Source organism: Aotus nancymaae, unplaced genomic scaffold (assembly GCF_030222135.1).
Source record: "Aotus nancymaae isolate 86718 unplaced genomic scaffold, 86718_ANA_hifiasm-v0.15.2.pri h1tg000057l, whole genome shotgun sequence".
Lineage (NCBI taxonomy): Eukaryota > Metazoa > Chordata > Mammalia > Primates > Aotidae > Aotus > Aotus nancymaae.
Window position 1 is genome coordinate 62,740,780 of NW_026988471.1, and position 15,262 is coordinate 62,756,041.

At 34.3% G+C, this 15,262-nt stretch overlaps 1 protein-coding gene across 9 annotated transcripts in view; it reads right to left on the bottom strand.

The window, feature by feature from the left end:
- VPS54 (VPS54 subunit of GARP complex) overlaps positions 1-15,262 on the bottom strand; it is a 128,594-nt gene that overhangs the window by 30,410 nt on the left and 82,922 nt on the right. For 8 of the 9 annotated variants that reach the window (XM_012477126.2, XM_012477123.2, XM_012477125.3 and 5 more), the window contains 5 exons: positions 7,478-7,607; positions 6,697-6,878; positions 6,111-6,223; positions 3,019-3,082; positions 664-769 (listed from right to left, as the gene is read on the bottom strand). In XM_012477126.2, coding sequence (XP_012332549.1) covers positions 664-769; positions 3,019-3,082; positions 6,111-6,223; positions 6,697-6,878; positions 7,478-7,607 — 595 coding nt within the window. Of the gene's footprint in view, positions 1-315; positions 416-663; positions 770-3,018; positions 3,083-6,110; positions 6,224-6,696; positions 6,879-7,477; positions 7,608-15,262 lie in introns of all 9 variants that reach the window. The other variant, XR_002478924.2, reaches the window with a different exon arrangement.

Genomic DNA, 15,262 nt, shown 5'->3' on the forward strand with positions numbered 1-15,262 from the left:
AAAAAAGTTGAAAAATTCTAAAAACTAGTTCTCAGAAATTAATCTTTAGTTTGCATTTACAAAAAAATTCTGTTTCAGTCATTCTTATCGGGAAGTCCTATTTTCAAAAGTTATAAAAATCTTTCTTGGCTAAAACATGACAGCTCAAGTTCAGAACAGAATTAATTAACAGATTAGAGGTTTGAAAAAAATAATAAAGCCTTTCCTCTGTACTGGTAGTTTAAAATATCTCAATATAAAATGGCTGAATAAAATAATCACATTTTCATTTTATATCAGTGGTTCTGAAAGAATGATGCAAGAAAAATCTCTAACCTTAGTGAGATGAATTTTGTAAAGTTCAGTGAATTCCTTCCATGCACATTTGAAACCAGTCCAGGTTTTTGACCTAAGTGGCCTCAGTCATGTTCAGCACCTAACGAACAAATCATCTCCTGTCTCCAATGTCATTAACAACTCTGGGTGAATGAGGATCACTAACTGTGGAGTACAAAGGAAGCAGGCAACCTGTTTCCAGTAACATGTTGTGATTCAACCACAATCAAATGTTACAAAACTAATGTCTTAAAGATAACTTGAGCTTGAAATGTCTTTGAGTTAAAAGATTAGTCACAAAAATTAATTCTTCGAACAATTTTTCCACAATGGGGTGGTCATACACACCTTCAATAAATCTGACAGACGAGTAAGCATGTCAGTAGTAACAGATGGGATATTATCCACACACTGGCAATATTCAAGGATAATTCTTATTAACAGCAATACGGTTCTGTAAGAAAATAAAAATGACCCAGTAGGAAATCAAAACAAGAAAAATCAAACAGATTTGGCATACAAAAATTAAAATTACTTAATAGTACAAAGGATCTCTGAGAATATAATAATCTTGGTAACTGTTAAAGTATGTGTTTTGCCTACTAGTACAGCAGGTTCTGGACTAACACAAGACAAGAGAGGTGTCTAGAATGCAAAATTTAAAGAGGCACTTACTCTGTATGATTGCAGGATCAGCTTACACCACACTGAGAATGAGTGGCTCCTTAAATTTTGCAGGACAAGCATAACACTCTGTATGGCATTCTTATTAAGGGAATCACTTCAGTAAGACAGGTATCGCACTCCTTAGCCAATTCAGAAACACTGACAAAAAATCTATCTGGTGTTTCTGATTACCAACGTGATAGGTCCTCCATCATAACTATTGAATTGATGAAGAAAACCTAGTCAAGATTTTCTTAGTGAGACAGAAAAAAAAAAAACTATAATGACTTCTAAGAAAAACATATCTCCTAAGAATTTTATAGGTAGGTCACAAAAGGTTTTCCAAAGATAATAAAGTTATCAGCTCCATAGTAGGACAAGTCACATGTTGAAAAGACACACTACTGGGAGGTTAAATAAGATTGAAATTGAGGAGAAAAGAGTCATTCATCATAGAATATCTAAGTTCAATGAGATGCTTAGAAATGAGATCTATATAAAATAAGGATGAAAAGCTTGAAGGATATCAGGAACTAATGATTCAAGAAAGATAGTGTCTAGCCTTTATAATAGCTTGTCAGACCATACTGGTCTCTATGTTTATTCCTCCTAGATTCTGCCTAACTGGGCAGGAGTCCATTGCTTATCTTTTGTAATAGTCTCTCATAAGTTATAATAGTTCTCCTTTAGCCAGAGAGTTTAATTTTTTGGCAACAGATTCTTTGCCTAAACAGGCAGAAGGCAAGACAGCCAGAGGGGACCATTTCCATCAAGTACATGATGAGCAACCAGATAACCAGTAGTTAAGGAGGGAAATCGCAATTAGATTGAAGGGATGGGATTACAGGAAGGCTGAAGAAAGCTTTTCCTACCAGAAACAGGGAAGGACTCCAGAAGAGAAAGGAATGAAAGCTTTAGTTTAGAATGTGTGGACTTCAAGTATTTGAATACAGACTCAGAAAAAGCATTAATTCTATAAATACTTGTTGAGTGCTTATTATGATACCAAGAAAAATAAAAATGGCAAGATCTGATCTCCACCTTTGAGGAATTCAGAGTCAAACTAGAAAACATATACATAAATAAATAATTCTATTATACTGTGGTAAGTGCCATGATTGAATGATATAGAAGTACATTCTTCCTGGAGGGGTGGCCATTTCAAAAAACACTTACACAGTGACAAGAACTAAAGAAGAAAAGTGAAAAAGAATGCTTGTCTAGATATCAGGAGATAGACCTACGTCACTTTAACCACCTAATCTTCTAAGCTTCAATTCTCATAGTGTAGAAAGGAAATAATCCCCGATACCTCTATTTTACAGTGTAGTTGTAAAGATCAAATGAGATGACATATATATGAAAATACTTAAGCTGTGAAGTACTGTTAAAGAATATGAAGACATATTTTAATTACCAATTTAATAAAAGACATATAGTACTAGACAAAAAATATTGGAATCTGTATGCTTCTTAGTTAACTTGAATTTGAGATACTTTTATTGGTAAAAGACCTAGTGACTCAAATGATGCCAGTGAAAATAACTACCAACAACTATTAACTTATTAGGTGCCAGACCTGCGCTAAATGCTTTACATAAATTATTTAGGTTTCACAATAATTCTATGTATAGTACTATTTTCCACATTGTGTGGGTTCCAGAGTCCACAACTTAAACTACTATGCTATACTACACTCTAAGAAAGCAACGGAAGAAAAGACAGAAAGAGCCTGGGATAATAATAATAATAATATCATGGATCCACTACAATCACTCTTGGGCCATCTAGATTGTCTGTTACATGAGAAAAATCAAGCCTTTTGTGTTAAGTCAGTGTAGTCCTTAATAATGTATGCTACAGAACACAGAAGATAAAGAAATCCATAAAGCTTCCTTTAAGGATTTAAAATTGTTAATCCAAATTTAGCACTGTTAAAATTGTTAATCCAAAATTTCCAATTCACTTCAAAGGAGAACCAGAAGACTTGTGTTTTAAATAGTTAATTCAACTACTAAAGAAAAATGTGTCACTCACCCAACAACTGCATACTGTTGTCCCTCGACAATAAGAACTTCAGCTGGTTTCCTTTCTTCTGTGGCTAGAGAGTAAAGCAAATAAACAAGAGAGACAAGAGTACCAGATGAAATAAAATAATGGAGAAAAAGCTGAAGAAGACAGTCCCTTTTTAGGGCCTACAACTATCTCATTTCTGAAAATAAACATCTACTTCCTGGGAAACTATGACACACAGTAAATAAAGTATGCTGGAAGTTGGAAAGATTTGGATTTGAGTACCAGTCCTACCAATTACCAGATACATGACTTTCGGCCAATTATTTAACCTCTTTGTATCACTATCTGTATCTATTAAATGTGAACAACAAAATCTTTCAGGGTTATTGTTAATGGTAGAAATACTTATTACAAACTGCCTATCCCTTAGGGCTGGCACAAGGTAAATGAGCAGCAAGCAGTTTTTAAAAAAGTTATTTGTTTGGAAAGGCAGAACTAACATTTAAATTGGCTGTCTTTGCTATTATCATTATAGAATACAAGTTAATTTCTAAATTTGATGGAGAGACTATACAATTTTTAATACTTCAATCCAGAAGTTATTTTTATTTTCAGCATGTGATATTTCTTATCATTATAAAACAAAATTCAGCATATTGAAGTGAAAAGAATAGTGAAATTGATTTTATCCTGGATAAGCCAAATTAATTAGATTACAATGAACAACTAACTCAGTATGCTTCCCTAAGCTTCAAGTCCCTTTGGGATTTGTTTATGTATATGAATATCTGAGAGCTATATATATTCCAATCACAATTTACTACGTATGTCAGAATATATATTTTTTGAGGGTAAGGACTGTGTCTTCATCACTTCTCTATATTGCAGAGAAGCGGCATAGCACAGTAGAAAAGAGAAATGGCCCTAAAGTCAGTCTGCCTGGATTTGAATACCAGCTCTACCACTTCCTAGCTATGTAAACTTAGGAAAGTTGCTTAACCTCTTCATGCCTTAGTTTCTAAATTTGTAAAATAGCAATACTAATGTCTAGCTCATGGACCTGTAAATGAGATAACACATGTAAAATACTTAGAACAAAACAGTGTAAGTAAACACTCAATTAATATCAGCTGCTAGTCATTAACCTTCATTTCCCCAATGCCTAGCTGTGTGGCTAGTCACCCAACTAATATATCATGGATAAATGGATAACAATTCTTAACTTGAAAAGAACTAGTAAAATGTTAATGGACTTCTAATAGCATACCCCTATGCTATTCAGAGAAGAAAAAAAAAAAGACTGAGACAGAAGCAAGGAATGTTAAGAGAAACCTCCTACTATCAGTATCCACCAAAGAAGTGAAAATAAATAGTTCATTTTTCAAACAAAATACATGAATTAATTCAATTATTCCACATTCAGGATTTTAATTCAAAAATCATTGTTTGCTTAACAGTAGAATCAAAAGACTATGGGCTGTTCAGGGACAGAAAACATGTCCTAGACATCTAGCACAGCACCTCACATAGAGGGAAGTCAATTAAATATAGCTTGAAAGACTAGATGAGTGATAAGTCTTATAATTTTAAAGTAGTGATTTAGAATGGTCAGAGTGTTTTATTTTTCCTTCAGCTCTTGCTACTTAAGTGCTTTAGTTTTGCCAATATCATACAACCAATTAGAAAACTCTACCTACCACCCAGTACTGTTACCTATTAAAAACTGTCATATAACAAAAATTTACTTAATTCTTTGAATTCTTCTCTCTGCCTCATATCAACTAATCTATTTTATACTTTTCCTTAGCCCTTTTCCCCTTGTCATAGCAGCAATAGTAGTAGCCTGTCTCTTAAACTCTGGATTCTGTTCCAGGCACCTTGCCCCATAAATCACCCTCTCTCTAACTTCTTTTATCTCTAGCTACTTCTTCATCACTCACTTTTCCTTCACAGCCAAATCTGTGGGAGGCTGAGGTGTGCAGATCACGAGGTCAGGAGTTCGAGACCTGCTTGACCAACATGGTGAAATACTGTCTCTACTAAAAATACAAAAATTAGCCAGGCATGGTGGCACATGCCTGTAATCCCAGCTACTCAGGAAGCTGAGGCAAGAGAAAAGCTTCAACCTGGGAGGCAGAGGTTGCAGTGAGCAGAGATCACACCATTGCACTCCAGCCTGAGTGACAGAGCAAGACTCCGTCTCAAAAAAAAAAAAAAAAAAATTGGTGTAGAAATTTAAAACCTTGATTAAATGCATAAAATTTGAAATAATGCAATACCTCTTCTATTACAAATACTCAAGAATTTCATAATTGTAAATCTGATATTGCAGGATGGACTATAAATAAATTTACATTTTTATCACATAACTCCATTTGAACTAGTAGACAAAAATATCTCCCAGCCACCCCTTTCACATGAAAACTCAACTGGTATTTGATACCAGTGACAACTCTCTTATCATTTTATTTCTATGTTCTAGATTTCTCCCTACCTCTCTGGTTCTTCCTTTTTTGTTTCCTTCATGGTTTTATGTTTGTGTTTTCTCTATCATGTAACTACATTATTGTGATTGCTTATATTTTTTGGTTCTGTTCATTAGACTTAGACTCTTTAAAGCAGAATTATAACTGCTATCTCTGTCTCAATTCTGTCTCAATATAGGACACAAAATAGAAGCTAACTAGTGCTTACTTAATACATGTATGTAAACAATATGGTACAGTATCTAACAACATAGCTATGAAATTATATAAAGCTGGTTTCAAATCCCAACTCATCATTTGTGTAAAAATTACTTAACTCTTCTGAGCCTCAAGCCTCCTCACTGTTACACAAAGTAATGATAGTACCGACATCACAGATTGTTGTGAGAATGAATTGGAGTAATGCATGTAAAAAACATGGTCCAGTGTCTGGCATATGGTTACAACACCCAATAAAAATTTGAAATCATTATTATAAATTACCACAGTTTTTCTGTCAAGTATTTACTAAGTTGGGAATATTGGTTCTAATTTTTCAACAGGCATTGTCAATTAAAGAAATATTAAGCATTGATACAAAATAAATACTATAAAATTGAAAGAGAATGTGTGAATGAATACACATACCTCCAGATTTTTTTTCAGGTAAAGCAATTTTCCCATCTGAAATAGAATCAACAAGATCCTGAAATTCTGCAGGAACATCAGCTTGCTTCCAGCGCTCATTGTCTAAGAGGAGGCTAGTCCACAGTAAAAAGAAAAGAAGGTAAACTTTAGAATCTCAATACTATCTTCCCTGGTTTAAAAGAAAAGGAAGAAAAGCTGAGTGAGCACATTAAGACTCAAAAAGTGCTGAACATTTCAATAAACTGGAATCATTCATAAACAGGACCAATACTTTCAGAAAATATTTCTCTTTTTATATCTCAGCCCAAAAAAAAAAAAAAAAGAATTATGAAACAATTAACTTTGAGTGGGGGAAAAAAGTCAACTTACTGAGGATCTTCCTGATAAGTACTGTAATAGAAGTAAACATTCTAACTCCACTTTGAAAAGGAAAAAGTGTGATTTTAATTCCACAATCTGCCTTTAATTAAAAAAAATATTTATCAGGCATTTTCACTGCCCAGTTGAGTTTCCTCTTTAAAATATAACAGCGTTTCACAAAATAAAATAAAAAAACAAAAGAACAGAATGAGCATGGTGATGATACCTGAGCTTAGTTTTTCTCTCTTCATGAAACCTATTTACAAACTTATTAGCTTGGCTCTGAAGTGCTCCAAGTAATGACATGCTTTTTCTTCCACAGATCTGTTCGGTGTCTAAAATGAATGTTTCCATTAATCTAGAAAGTGTTATGAATTCCATGGAATTTAGCTTCTCAAGAAAACCATCCTAAATTTTAATACAAAAATCATGAAGGTTAGTGTAACAGCAAATATAAATGACTTATGAAATCAAGTTAATTTAACAAATATATTTTATAATACATATTATTTTTCATTTTAATAAAATTTCCCAACACTTCAGACCCAGAAATTGAGCATTAAATGCTTAAGAGGTCGAAATTTGATTCTGATCCCTTTATAACTAATGGAGTAGTTCAAGTGAATTTAGGTCATACTACAGAATTTTCACAACGTTGGAGTTTTATTATAAACTTGTTTAGCTACATAGATTTAGGTATACATATATACACATACATATATAGGTAAAACAACATTAATTTCAAATTAGTTATTAACATAATTTCAAAATAAGTCATTTAATCATTTATTTGAAAGTAATGCTTTAGTAATTCTTGTTTCTTTTATTTAGATTATTTTATATCTCAACATCTCCCTAACAGACCACATCAGTAACACTGACTTTATTAAATGTTAAAAATATAATATACATTATGGGGTACATAGGAGGCAAAGACATAATTCCAGATCTTCAAAATTATTACATATAAAATATAAAATATGTAAAGTTTTATGAAAATAACATACCTTTGCTCTTGACATGAGAAATTTGACAGCTCGATCATGGCATATATCTGAGGCACTATATAATAATTCCTGGATATTATTTGCCAGCTTTCCTAGCTCTGAGTCAGTTAATCTCATGTCTTCACTGACACTGAAAATGAGAAAATTTAGTAAGGGAAAGTTGTAAACAATGTATTCTCCATAGGTGGCACATCAATAAAAAGGACATAAAAGCTGTAAAATTAACATCTGAAGAAAAAATTATATGATGTACCAAGTATCTTATAGTTTTTATAGTGAAACATTACTTAAACATGCTCAGATAATACAATTATATCTCTCTATATATTTTTATATATATATATTATTGCATTTTAGATTCTGAGGTACAGGTAAAGAACATGTAGGATTGTTGCATAGGTACACACATAGCAATGTGATTTGCTACCTCAATCCCCATCATCTATATCTGGCATTTCTCCCCATGTTATCCCTCCCCAACTCCCTACCCCCCACTGTCCCTCCCTAGACCCCCCCACAGACCTCAGTGTGTGATGCTCCCCTCCCTGTGTCCATGTGTTCTTATTGTTCAATACCCGCCTTTAAGTGAGAACATGAGGTGTTTGATTTTCTGTTATTGTGTCAGTTTGCTGAGAATGATGGTTTCCAGGTTCATCCATGTCCCTACAAAGGACACGAACTCATCGTTTTTGATGGCTGCATAATATTCCATGGTGCATATATGCCACATTTTCCCTGTCCAGTCTATCATCGATGGGCATTTGGGTTGGTTCCAAGTCTTTGCTATTGTAAAATGTGCTGCAATGAACATTCGTGTGCATGTGTCCTTATAGTAGAATGATTTATAATCCTTTGGATATATATCCAGTAATGGGATTGCTGGGTCAAATGGAATTCCTATTTCTAGGTCCTTGAGGAATCGCCACACTGTCTTCCACAATGGTTGAACTAATTTACACTCCCACCAACAGTGTAAAAGTGTTCCTATTTCTCCACATCCTCTCCAGCATCTGTTGTCTCCAGATTTTTTAATGATCGCCATTCTAACTGGCGTGAGATGGTATCTCAATGTAGTTTTGATTTGCATTTCTCTAATGACCGGTGATGACGAGCATTTTTTCATATGTTTGTTGGCCTCATATATGTCTTCTTTTGAAAAGTATATGTTCATATCCTTTGCCCACTTTTGAATGGGTTTTTTTCTTGTACATCTGTTTTAGTTCTTTGCAGATTTTGGATATAAGTCCTTTGTCAAATGGGTAGACTGCAAAAATTTTTTCCCATTCTGTTGATTGCCGGTTCACTCTAATGACTGTTTCTTTTGCTGTGCAGAAGCTCTGGAGTTTAATTAGATCCCATTTGTCTATTTTGGCTTTTGGTGTTTTAGTCATGAAGTCCTTGCCTATGCCTATGTCCTGAATGGTTTTGCCTAGGTTTTCTTCTAAGGTTTTTATGGTGTTAGGTCTTATGTTTAAGTCTTTAATCCATCTGGAGTTAATTTTAGTGTAAGGTTGGTCAGGAAGGGGTCCAGTTTCTGCTTTCTGCACATGGCTAGCCAGTTTTCCCAACACCATTTATTAAAAAGGGAATCCTTTCCCCATTGCTTGTTTTTGTCAGGTTTGTCAAAGATCAGATGGTTGTAGATGTGTGGCATTGCCTCTGAGGCCTCTGTTCTGTTCCATTGGTCTATATCTCTGTTTTGGTACCAGTACCATGCTATTATGATTACTGTAGCCTTGTAGTATAGCTTGAAGTCAGGTAGTCTGATGCCTCCAGCTTTGTTCTTTTTGCTCAGAATTGACTTGGCTATGCAGGCTCTCTTTTGGTTCCATATGAAATTTAAGGTGGTTTTTTCCAGTTCTGTGAAGAAGGTAATTGGTAGTTTGACGGGGATAGTGTTGAATCTATAAATTACTTTGGGCAGTATGACCATTTTCACCATATTGATTCTTCCTAACCATGAGCATGTAATCTTTTTCCATCTGTTTGTGTCTTCTCTTATTTCATTGAGCAGTGGTTTGTAGTTCTCCTTGAAGAGGTCCTTTACGTTCCTTGTTAGTTGTATTCCTAGGTATTTGATTCTCTTTGTAGCAATTGTGAATGGCAGTTCGTTCTTGATTTGGCTCTCTTTAAGTCTGTTACTGGTGTATAGGAATGCTTGTGATTTTTGCACATTGATTTTGTATCCTGAGACTTTGCTGAAGTTGCTTATCAGTTTAAGGAGATTTTGGGCTGAGACGATAGCGTCTTCTAAATATATGATCATGTCGTCTGCTCTATTATTGTTTGTTTTGAGACAGGGTCTCGCTCTGTCACCCAGGCTAGAGTACAGTGGCACATTCAGAGCTCACTGAAACTTCAAACTCCTAGCCTCAAGTGATTCCCCTACCTCAGCCCCCCAAGTAGCTAGGACTATATGCATGCACCACCACACCTGGCTAATCATTTTTGAAAATTTTTTGTAGAGACAAAGTCTCGCTACAGTGCCCAGGCTGGTCTCAAATCCCTGGCCTCAAGCAATCCTCCTACCTTGGCATCCCAAAGTGCTAGGATTACAAGCGTGAGCCACTGTGCCCAGCCACAAATGTACTTTTATCATAACCTTAAAAAACAAGAATTTTCATTCTCCACTGTAGTATTTTTAACACTTAGTTCAGATTCTGATTGGAAATTCTGCAGAAACTATAGCAAAATAAAATTTTTAGATTAGGTACAAGGTGGTAGCTATGTCAGGGGACAGTTGTTGCAAAGGCACCTAAGATGATACAGTGGAAGCAAGAAGACGGAAGGAATGTTACTTCATGACAAACAGGCTCTCTTTTTACTTATAATTATGAATGAGTATAAGTATTCAGTTCAACTGAACTAATATTTACTAAGCATTTACTGTGCTTAAGTGCCAGGCACTAGAGGGAATATAACACGTTGATGCTTTTAAGGAATCTAAACTCAAACAGGAGTATATATAAGACATAACGTACTTTTTTTCAATTTTGAGGAGAATTGTAAAACTTCCTGTTTTTAAACATTTTCCCCAGGGGCATATATAAAGACCACTTGATTCCTTGCCATCAGTTCAATTTAGTGTTGTTACCATAAGCCAAGGTAAGTACCTTAACATCATTTTTCTCCCTTTCAGTTGAATTAAAATACTTTTCAAAGATACTACAAAGAGGTTCTGGTGTATATTATTTTGAGGCAAATGATTATTCTAATTGGTTAATGTATTAATGAAAGTTGTTACCTGCTATCCTTCAAAATCATAATGTCACTAAATTTGTTTACTAATGCTTCAAAATAAGAGAGGTATTAATATTCTTAAAGTACTCTCAGAAGCATTACCTTGTTTGAGCCTCACACTGTGAGGTAGGTAGATAAATAACTACTTATGGAGGAGAACACTGAATCTTAGAAAGCTGAAGTGACCTACTCAAGGTTACAAGATTGAGAGAGTAGAACTAGAACCCAGAATTAGTCTATTTCTAATCGAGTAAGCTTCCTCTGCTCCAACATTTATTTCTACGTAACAGTCTAGTGGTATTTCAAAACAAATACCTGAAAAATTCCTGCTTAAATTTCAAAGTCAACTTTACTATTGAAATAAATTTTTAATTCCTGAAAGGTTATTTACAAATTCCCCTCATGTAACAGAATAATTAAGGAATTTGAAACTCCTGGCAATACACTACCAATTCACAAAAACATAAACAGAAAATAGCAAATAAAAACAACTCACATCCTTAAAAAAACAGAGTGAATTAATCCAAAAAGCCACAGTTATTTTTTAAAAATAATTTCATTCATTGTAATTCTGCTTTTAAAAAGATTTTTTATTTTTTAACTTCAATTAGATCTCTTAACTTTCACATCGATAGGAAAAATGGAAACAAGCTCCAACATAATCCAGCAATTCTACTTCTGGGTATATATGTAAAATAATTGAAAGTAAGATCTTCAGGATTTATATGTACACTCAAAGTTCATAACAGCACTATTCGAAATAGTCAAGATGTAGAAGCAACAGAAGTGTCCACTGATGGATGAACAGATAAACAAAATGTGATATATACATACAAGACATATACATGTATCACATATATGTATATATCACACACATATATGTATATATCACATACATGTGGATGAGATATTCATCAGTCTTAAAAAGAAAGGAAATTTTGATACATGCTACATCATGGATGAAACTTGAAGACATTATGCTTTGCAACTCTTTCTAATCTTTTCCATTGTTTTTCTTTTCCCAATTCCTGCCTAGTATCTCCTATTTTGTGCCCATATTTGCCCTGCAATAAACTTACAAAATTGCACGTTATTTTGAAGAAAATAGGGAAAATCTACTACTAACAAAGTTAAAACATCATATATATTTTTATATGTTCTATATAGGTGATTCAATTATATACTGCAAAAACACTTAATACAAGATAGTCAGAGCCCTTGTATGAAAGAACTAGTTAGACTCACACATATAAATATACTCAATTAATTAACTGCCCCTTTAGGTTGGGTAGTTCCCAGACATATATGTGTCTACTGAACATAGAATCCTCTACGGAACCTATGCTTCATGCTCTAGGAGGATGTGATTGGGGAAAGCCTGAGAATGTTCAGTGTATAAAGTGAGCCACAATGGAGGTAGGATGGGAAGGATAAAAACTGTGAGACTGCATCTGGTTTAATAGGATCTCAAATGGTGTAGCATAAAGCTAACCATCTTTCAGTATCTCTCTTTTGCCACAATGATAGCTCTAACTGGGCAAAGAGTCAACAAGCTAAAGACTTATTTCTCAAGCCTCCCTTATAGCTAGATACAGTCATGTAACTATGCTGACCACTAGGATATGAATGGAAGTAATAAGTACGAATTCTGGATTCTGCTTGTTTTTAAAAAGAAAGAATAAAATATAAACAAATCTATGCGAAGGTAACAGAAAACACATCTAAAATGTATATGGATTTGTAAAAGACCAAGAAGAGTTAAGGCAATCCTAAAGAAGAAAAAGTAGGAGAAATTACTCTCCCAGATATTAGTATGAATTTAAAAGCTACAGTTGCTGGGCATGGTGATTATGCCCAGCACTCTTGAAGGCTGAGACAGGAGAATCACTTGAGGCCAGGAGTTTGAGACCAGTCTGGGCAACACAGCAAGAAGCTGTATCTACAAAAAAAAATTATTTAAGAAAAAAAAGCTATAATAGCTACAATAACTAAGACAATCTTACTTAATGGTACTGGTGTAAAGACAGAAAAATGAACAAAATAGAGTCCAGAAACAGATACACATATATCTGAATATTTGATTTATGGCAAGACTGACATTATAGAGCAGTAGGAAAGACAGCTTTTTCAACAAATGGTGCAATGTCAAAAACATATCCATATGAGAAAAAAAATATTAACCCTTATACTATACCTAAAAATCAATGCTAGATGGACTGTAGGTCTTAATGTGAAAAAGACAGAAACAAAGTTTCTAGAAAGTAACAAGAAAATATCTTCAAATCCTTAAAGTGGGGAAAGATTTCTTAAATAGGACACAAAGGAAGCATAAATCATAAAGGAAAGTAATGAATCATAGAATTATATTAAAATTAAGAACTTCTGTTCACCAAAAACCCCAATAAGAGAGAGAAAAGTCAACACATAGAGTGGGAAGAGACAGCTGCAATATGGACAACTGGCAAAACGCTTGTACTGACCTAACATAAAGAACCTTCATAAATCAGGACAGGCGTGGTGGTTCACACCTGTAATTCCAGCACTTTGGGAGGCCGAGGTGGGCAGATCACGAGGTCTGGAGTTCGAGACCAGCCTGGCCAATATGGTGAAACCCTGTCTCTACTAAAAATATACAAAAATTAGCTGGGCATGGTGGCATGTGCCTGTAATCCCAGCTACTCAGGAGGCTGAGGCAGAAGAATTGCTTCAACCTGGGAGCCGGAGGTTGCAGTGAGCCGAGATCGCGCCACTGCACTCCAGCCTGAGCAACAAAAGCAAGACTCCGCCTCAGGAAAAAAGAAACATAAATCAATAAGAAATAATATAAACCAATAGAAAAGTGGATAAAGGCCTTGAATAGGTATTTCATAGAAGAGAATATCCCAGCAGCCAATAAAAGTATGAAAAGGTGCTCTCCTATCAGTCAAGGAAATAAAATTACTACACTTGTGACATACCCAACAGAATGGCTAACATGTAAAAGACTAACAATATCAAAAGTGAAGGAAGATGTGGAGTGACACAAACTGTTCCACACTTCTGAGGGGAGTGTAAATGAGTACAACCACTTTAAGAAATTGTTTGGCATTAGCTAAATTGACCATTCACATACTTTATTTGTTCCCAGGTATAAATTCAACAGAAATGCTTATAACATGTGCACCAAAGCTATCTACAATGTTCATGGCAATCCAAAAGGAAAATAACCCAAATCTTATCAAAAGTAAAATGTATACATATATTGTAGTATATTGTAAAATGGATTATTTGTATAAAAAATTTACTGCTATGTGCAACAACCTTGGATAGATAAGGGAAATGTAATGCTGAATGAAAGAAATCAGAGACAAAAGAGTAAATATATGATTCCATTTGCACAAAGTTTAAAAACTGGAAAAACTAATTGTTTTAATGGTTTCCTGTGGGAGGGAATAGTGTAGTATTACAGTGGCAAGAAGGGCTTCTGAAGAGCTAGTAAAGTTATATTTTTTGAGGTGGGTGACAATTACACCAACACAATCACTTTGTGTTAGTTGAGCTGAGCACTGTATAAATGGTGCATTTTCCCATATGTGCATTATGCTCCAAGAGGATTATAAAAGGGCTGAGGAGAGGAAGATGAATACATATGATACTTGAAGCTGGAAGGTGAGGCTTAGTTCTTCCCAAATTACATGGCTATTGTTAAAATGTTTAAAAAACAAAACAAAGGAAGGTATCAGCCCTTTGTCCTCTCCTTTCTGCTGCTAGGGATGAAAATGAAATCTAAAATCTGGAACAGCCACCTTAGACACAGGTGAAAATTACACACTGAGAAAGGTAGAGCTGTCTTCTCAGCTGAAGATCTCCTACCTCTGAAATGTTACATGAAGAAACAAAATGTTATATTGTTTAAGCTACAGAGTTTATACATCTCTTTTTATAGCAGTTTTAGATTACACCCTAACTAGTAAATGTAAAAATATTAGCCTGAATACAGAAAAAACTTTTTTTATTAATATACAGCTCAGGGTTTTGTTTCTTTCTACTGAAGAACAGTGTTACAGCTGGCTTTATGCTGTAACTGTAACCTTTATAAGCTCCAGGACCTTAAGCTGACTTACATAAAGATAACTGAGTTGATTTATGTAAAGAAAATAAAAGTATAGTTATTCTTAACAATAACTAAATCCAAACTATATTCTTGGACCAGAAAGATTTTATGGGTTCCATTTTTTTGATAAATGAGATTATTGGATCAATTGGTAAACTTTGTTTAAATGGGATCTGTGGATTAGATGGTAATATTAATAATTTATCATATCAATTTTTTTGTATTTAATCAGTATATTAAGGTTATATAGGAATGTTCTTGTATTTAGGAAATATACACCAGGTACCTAGGGATAATAATGCATCATGTCTGTAACCAACTGTCAAAGGATTCAGAAAAGATAATAACATAAGAGATAAAGAAAGAGACGAAAGGAGACAGAAAGAGAAAAAGGGAGGGAGGGAGACAGAGGGTAATGTGGTAAACTATTAATACCTGGGGAATCTGGATGA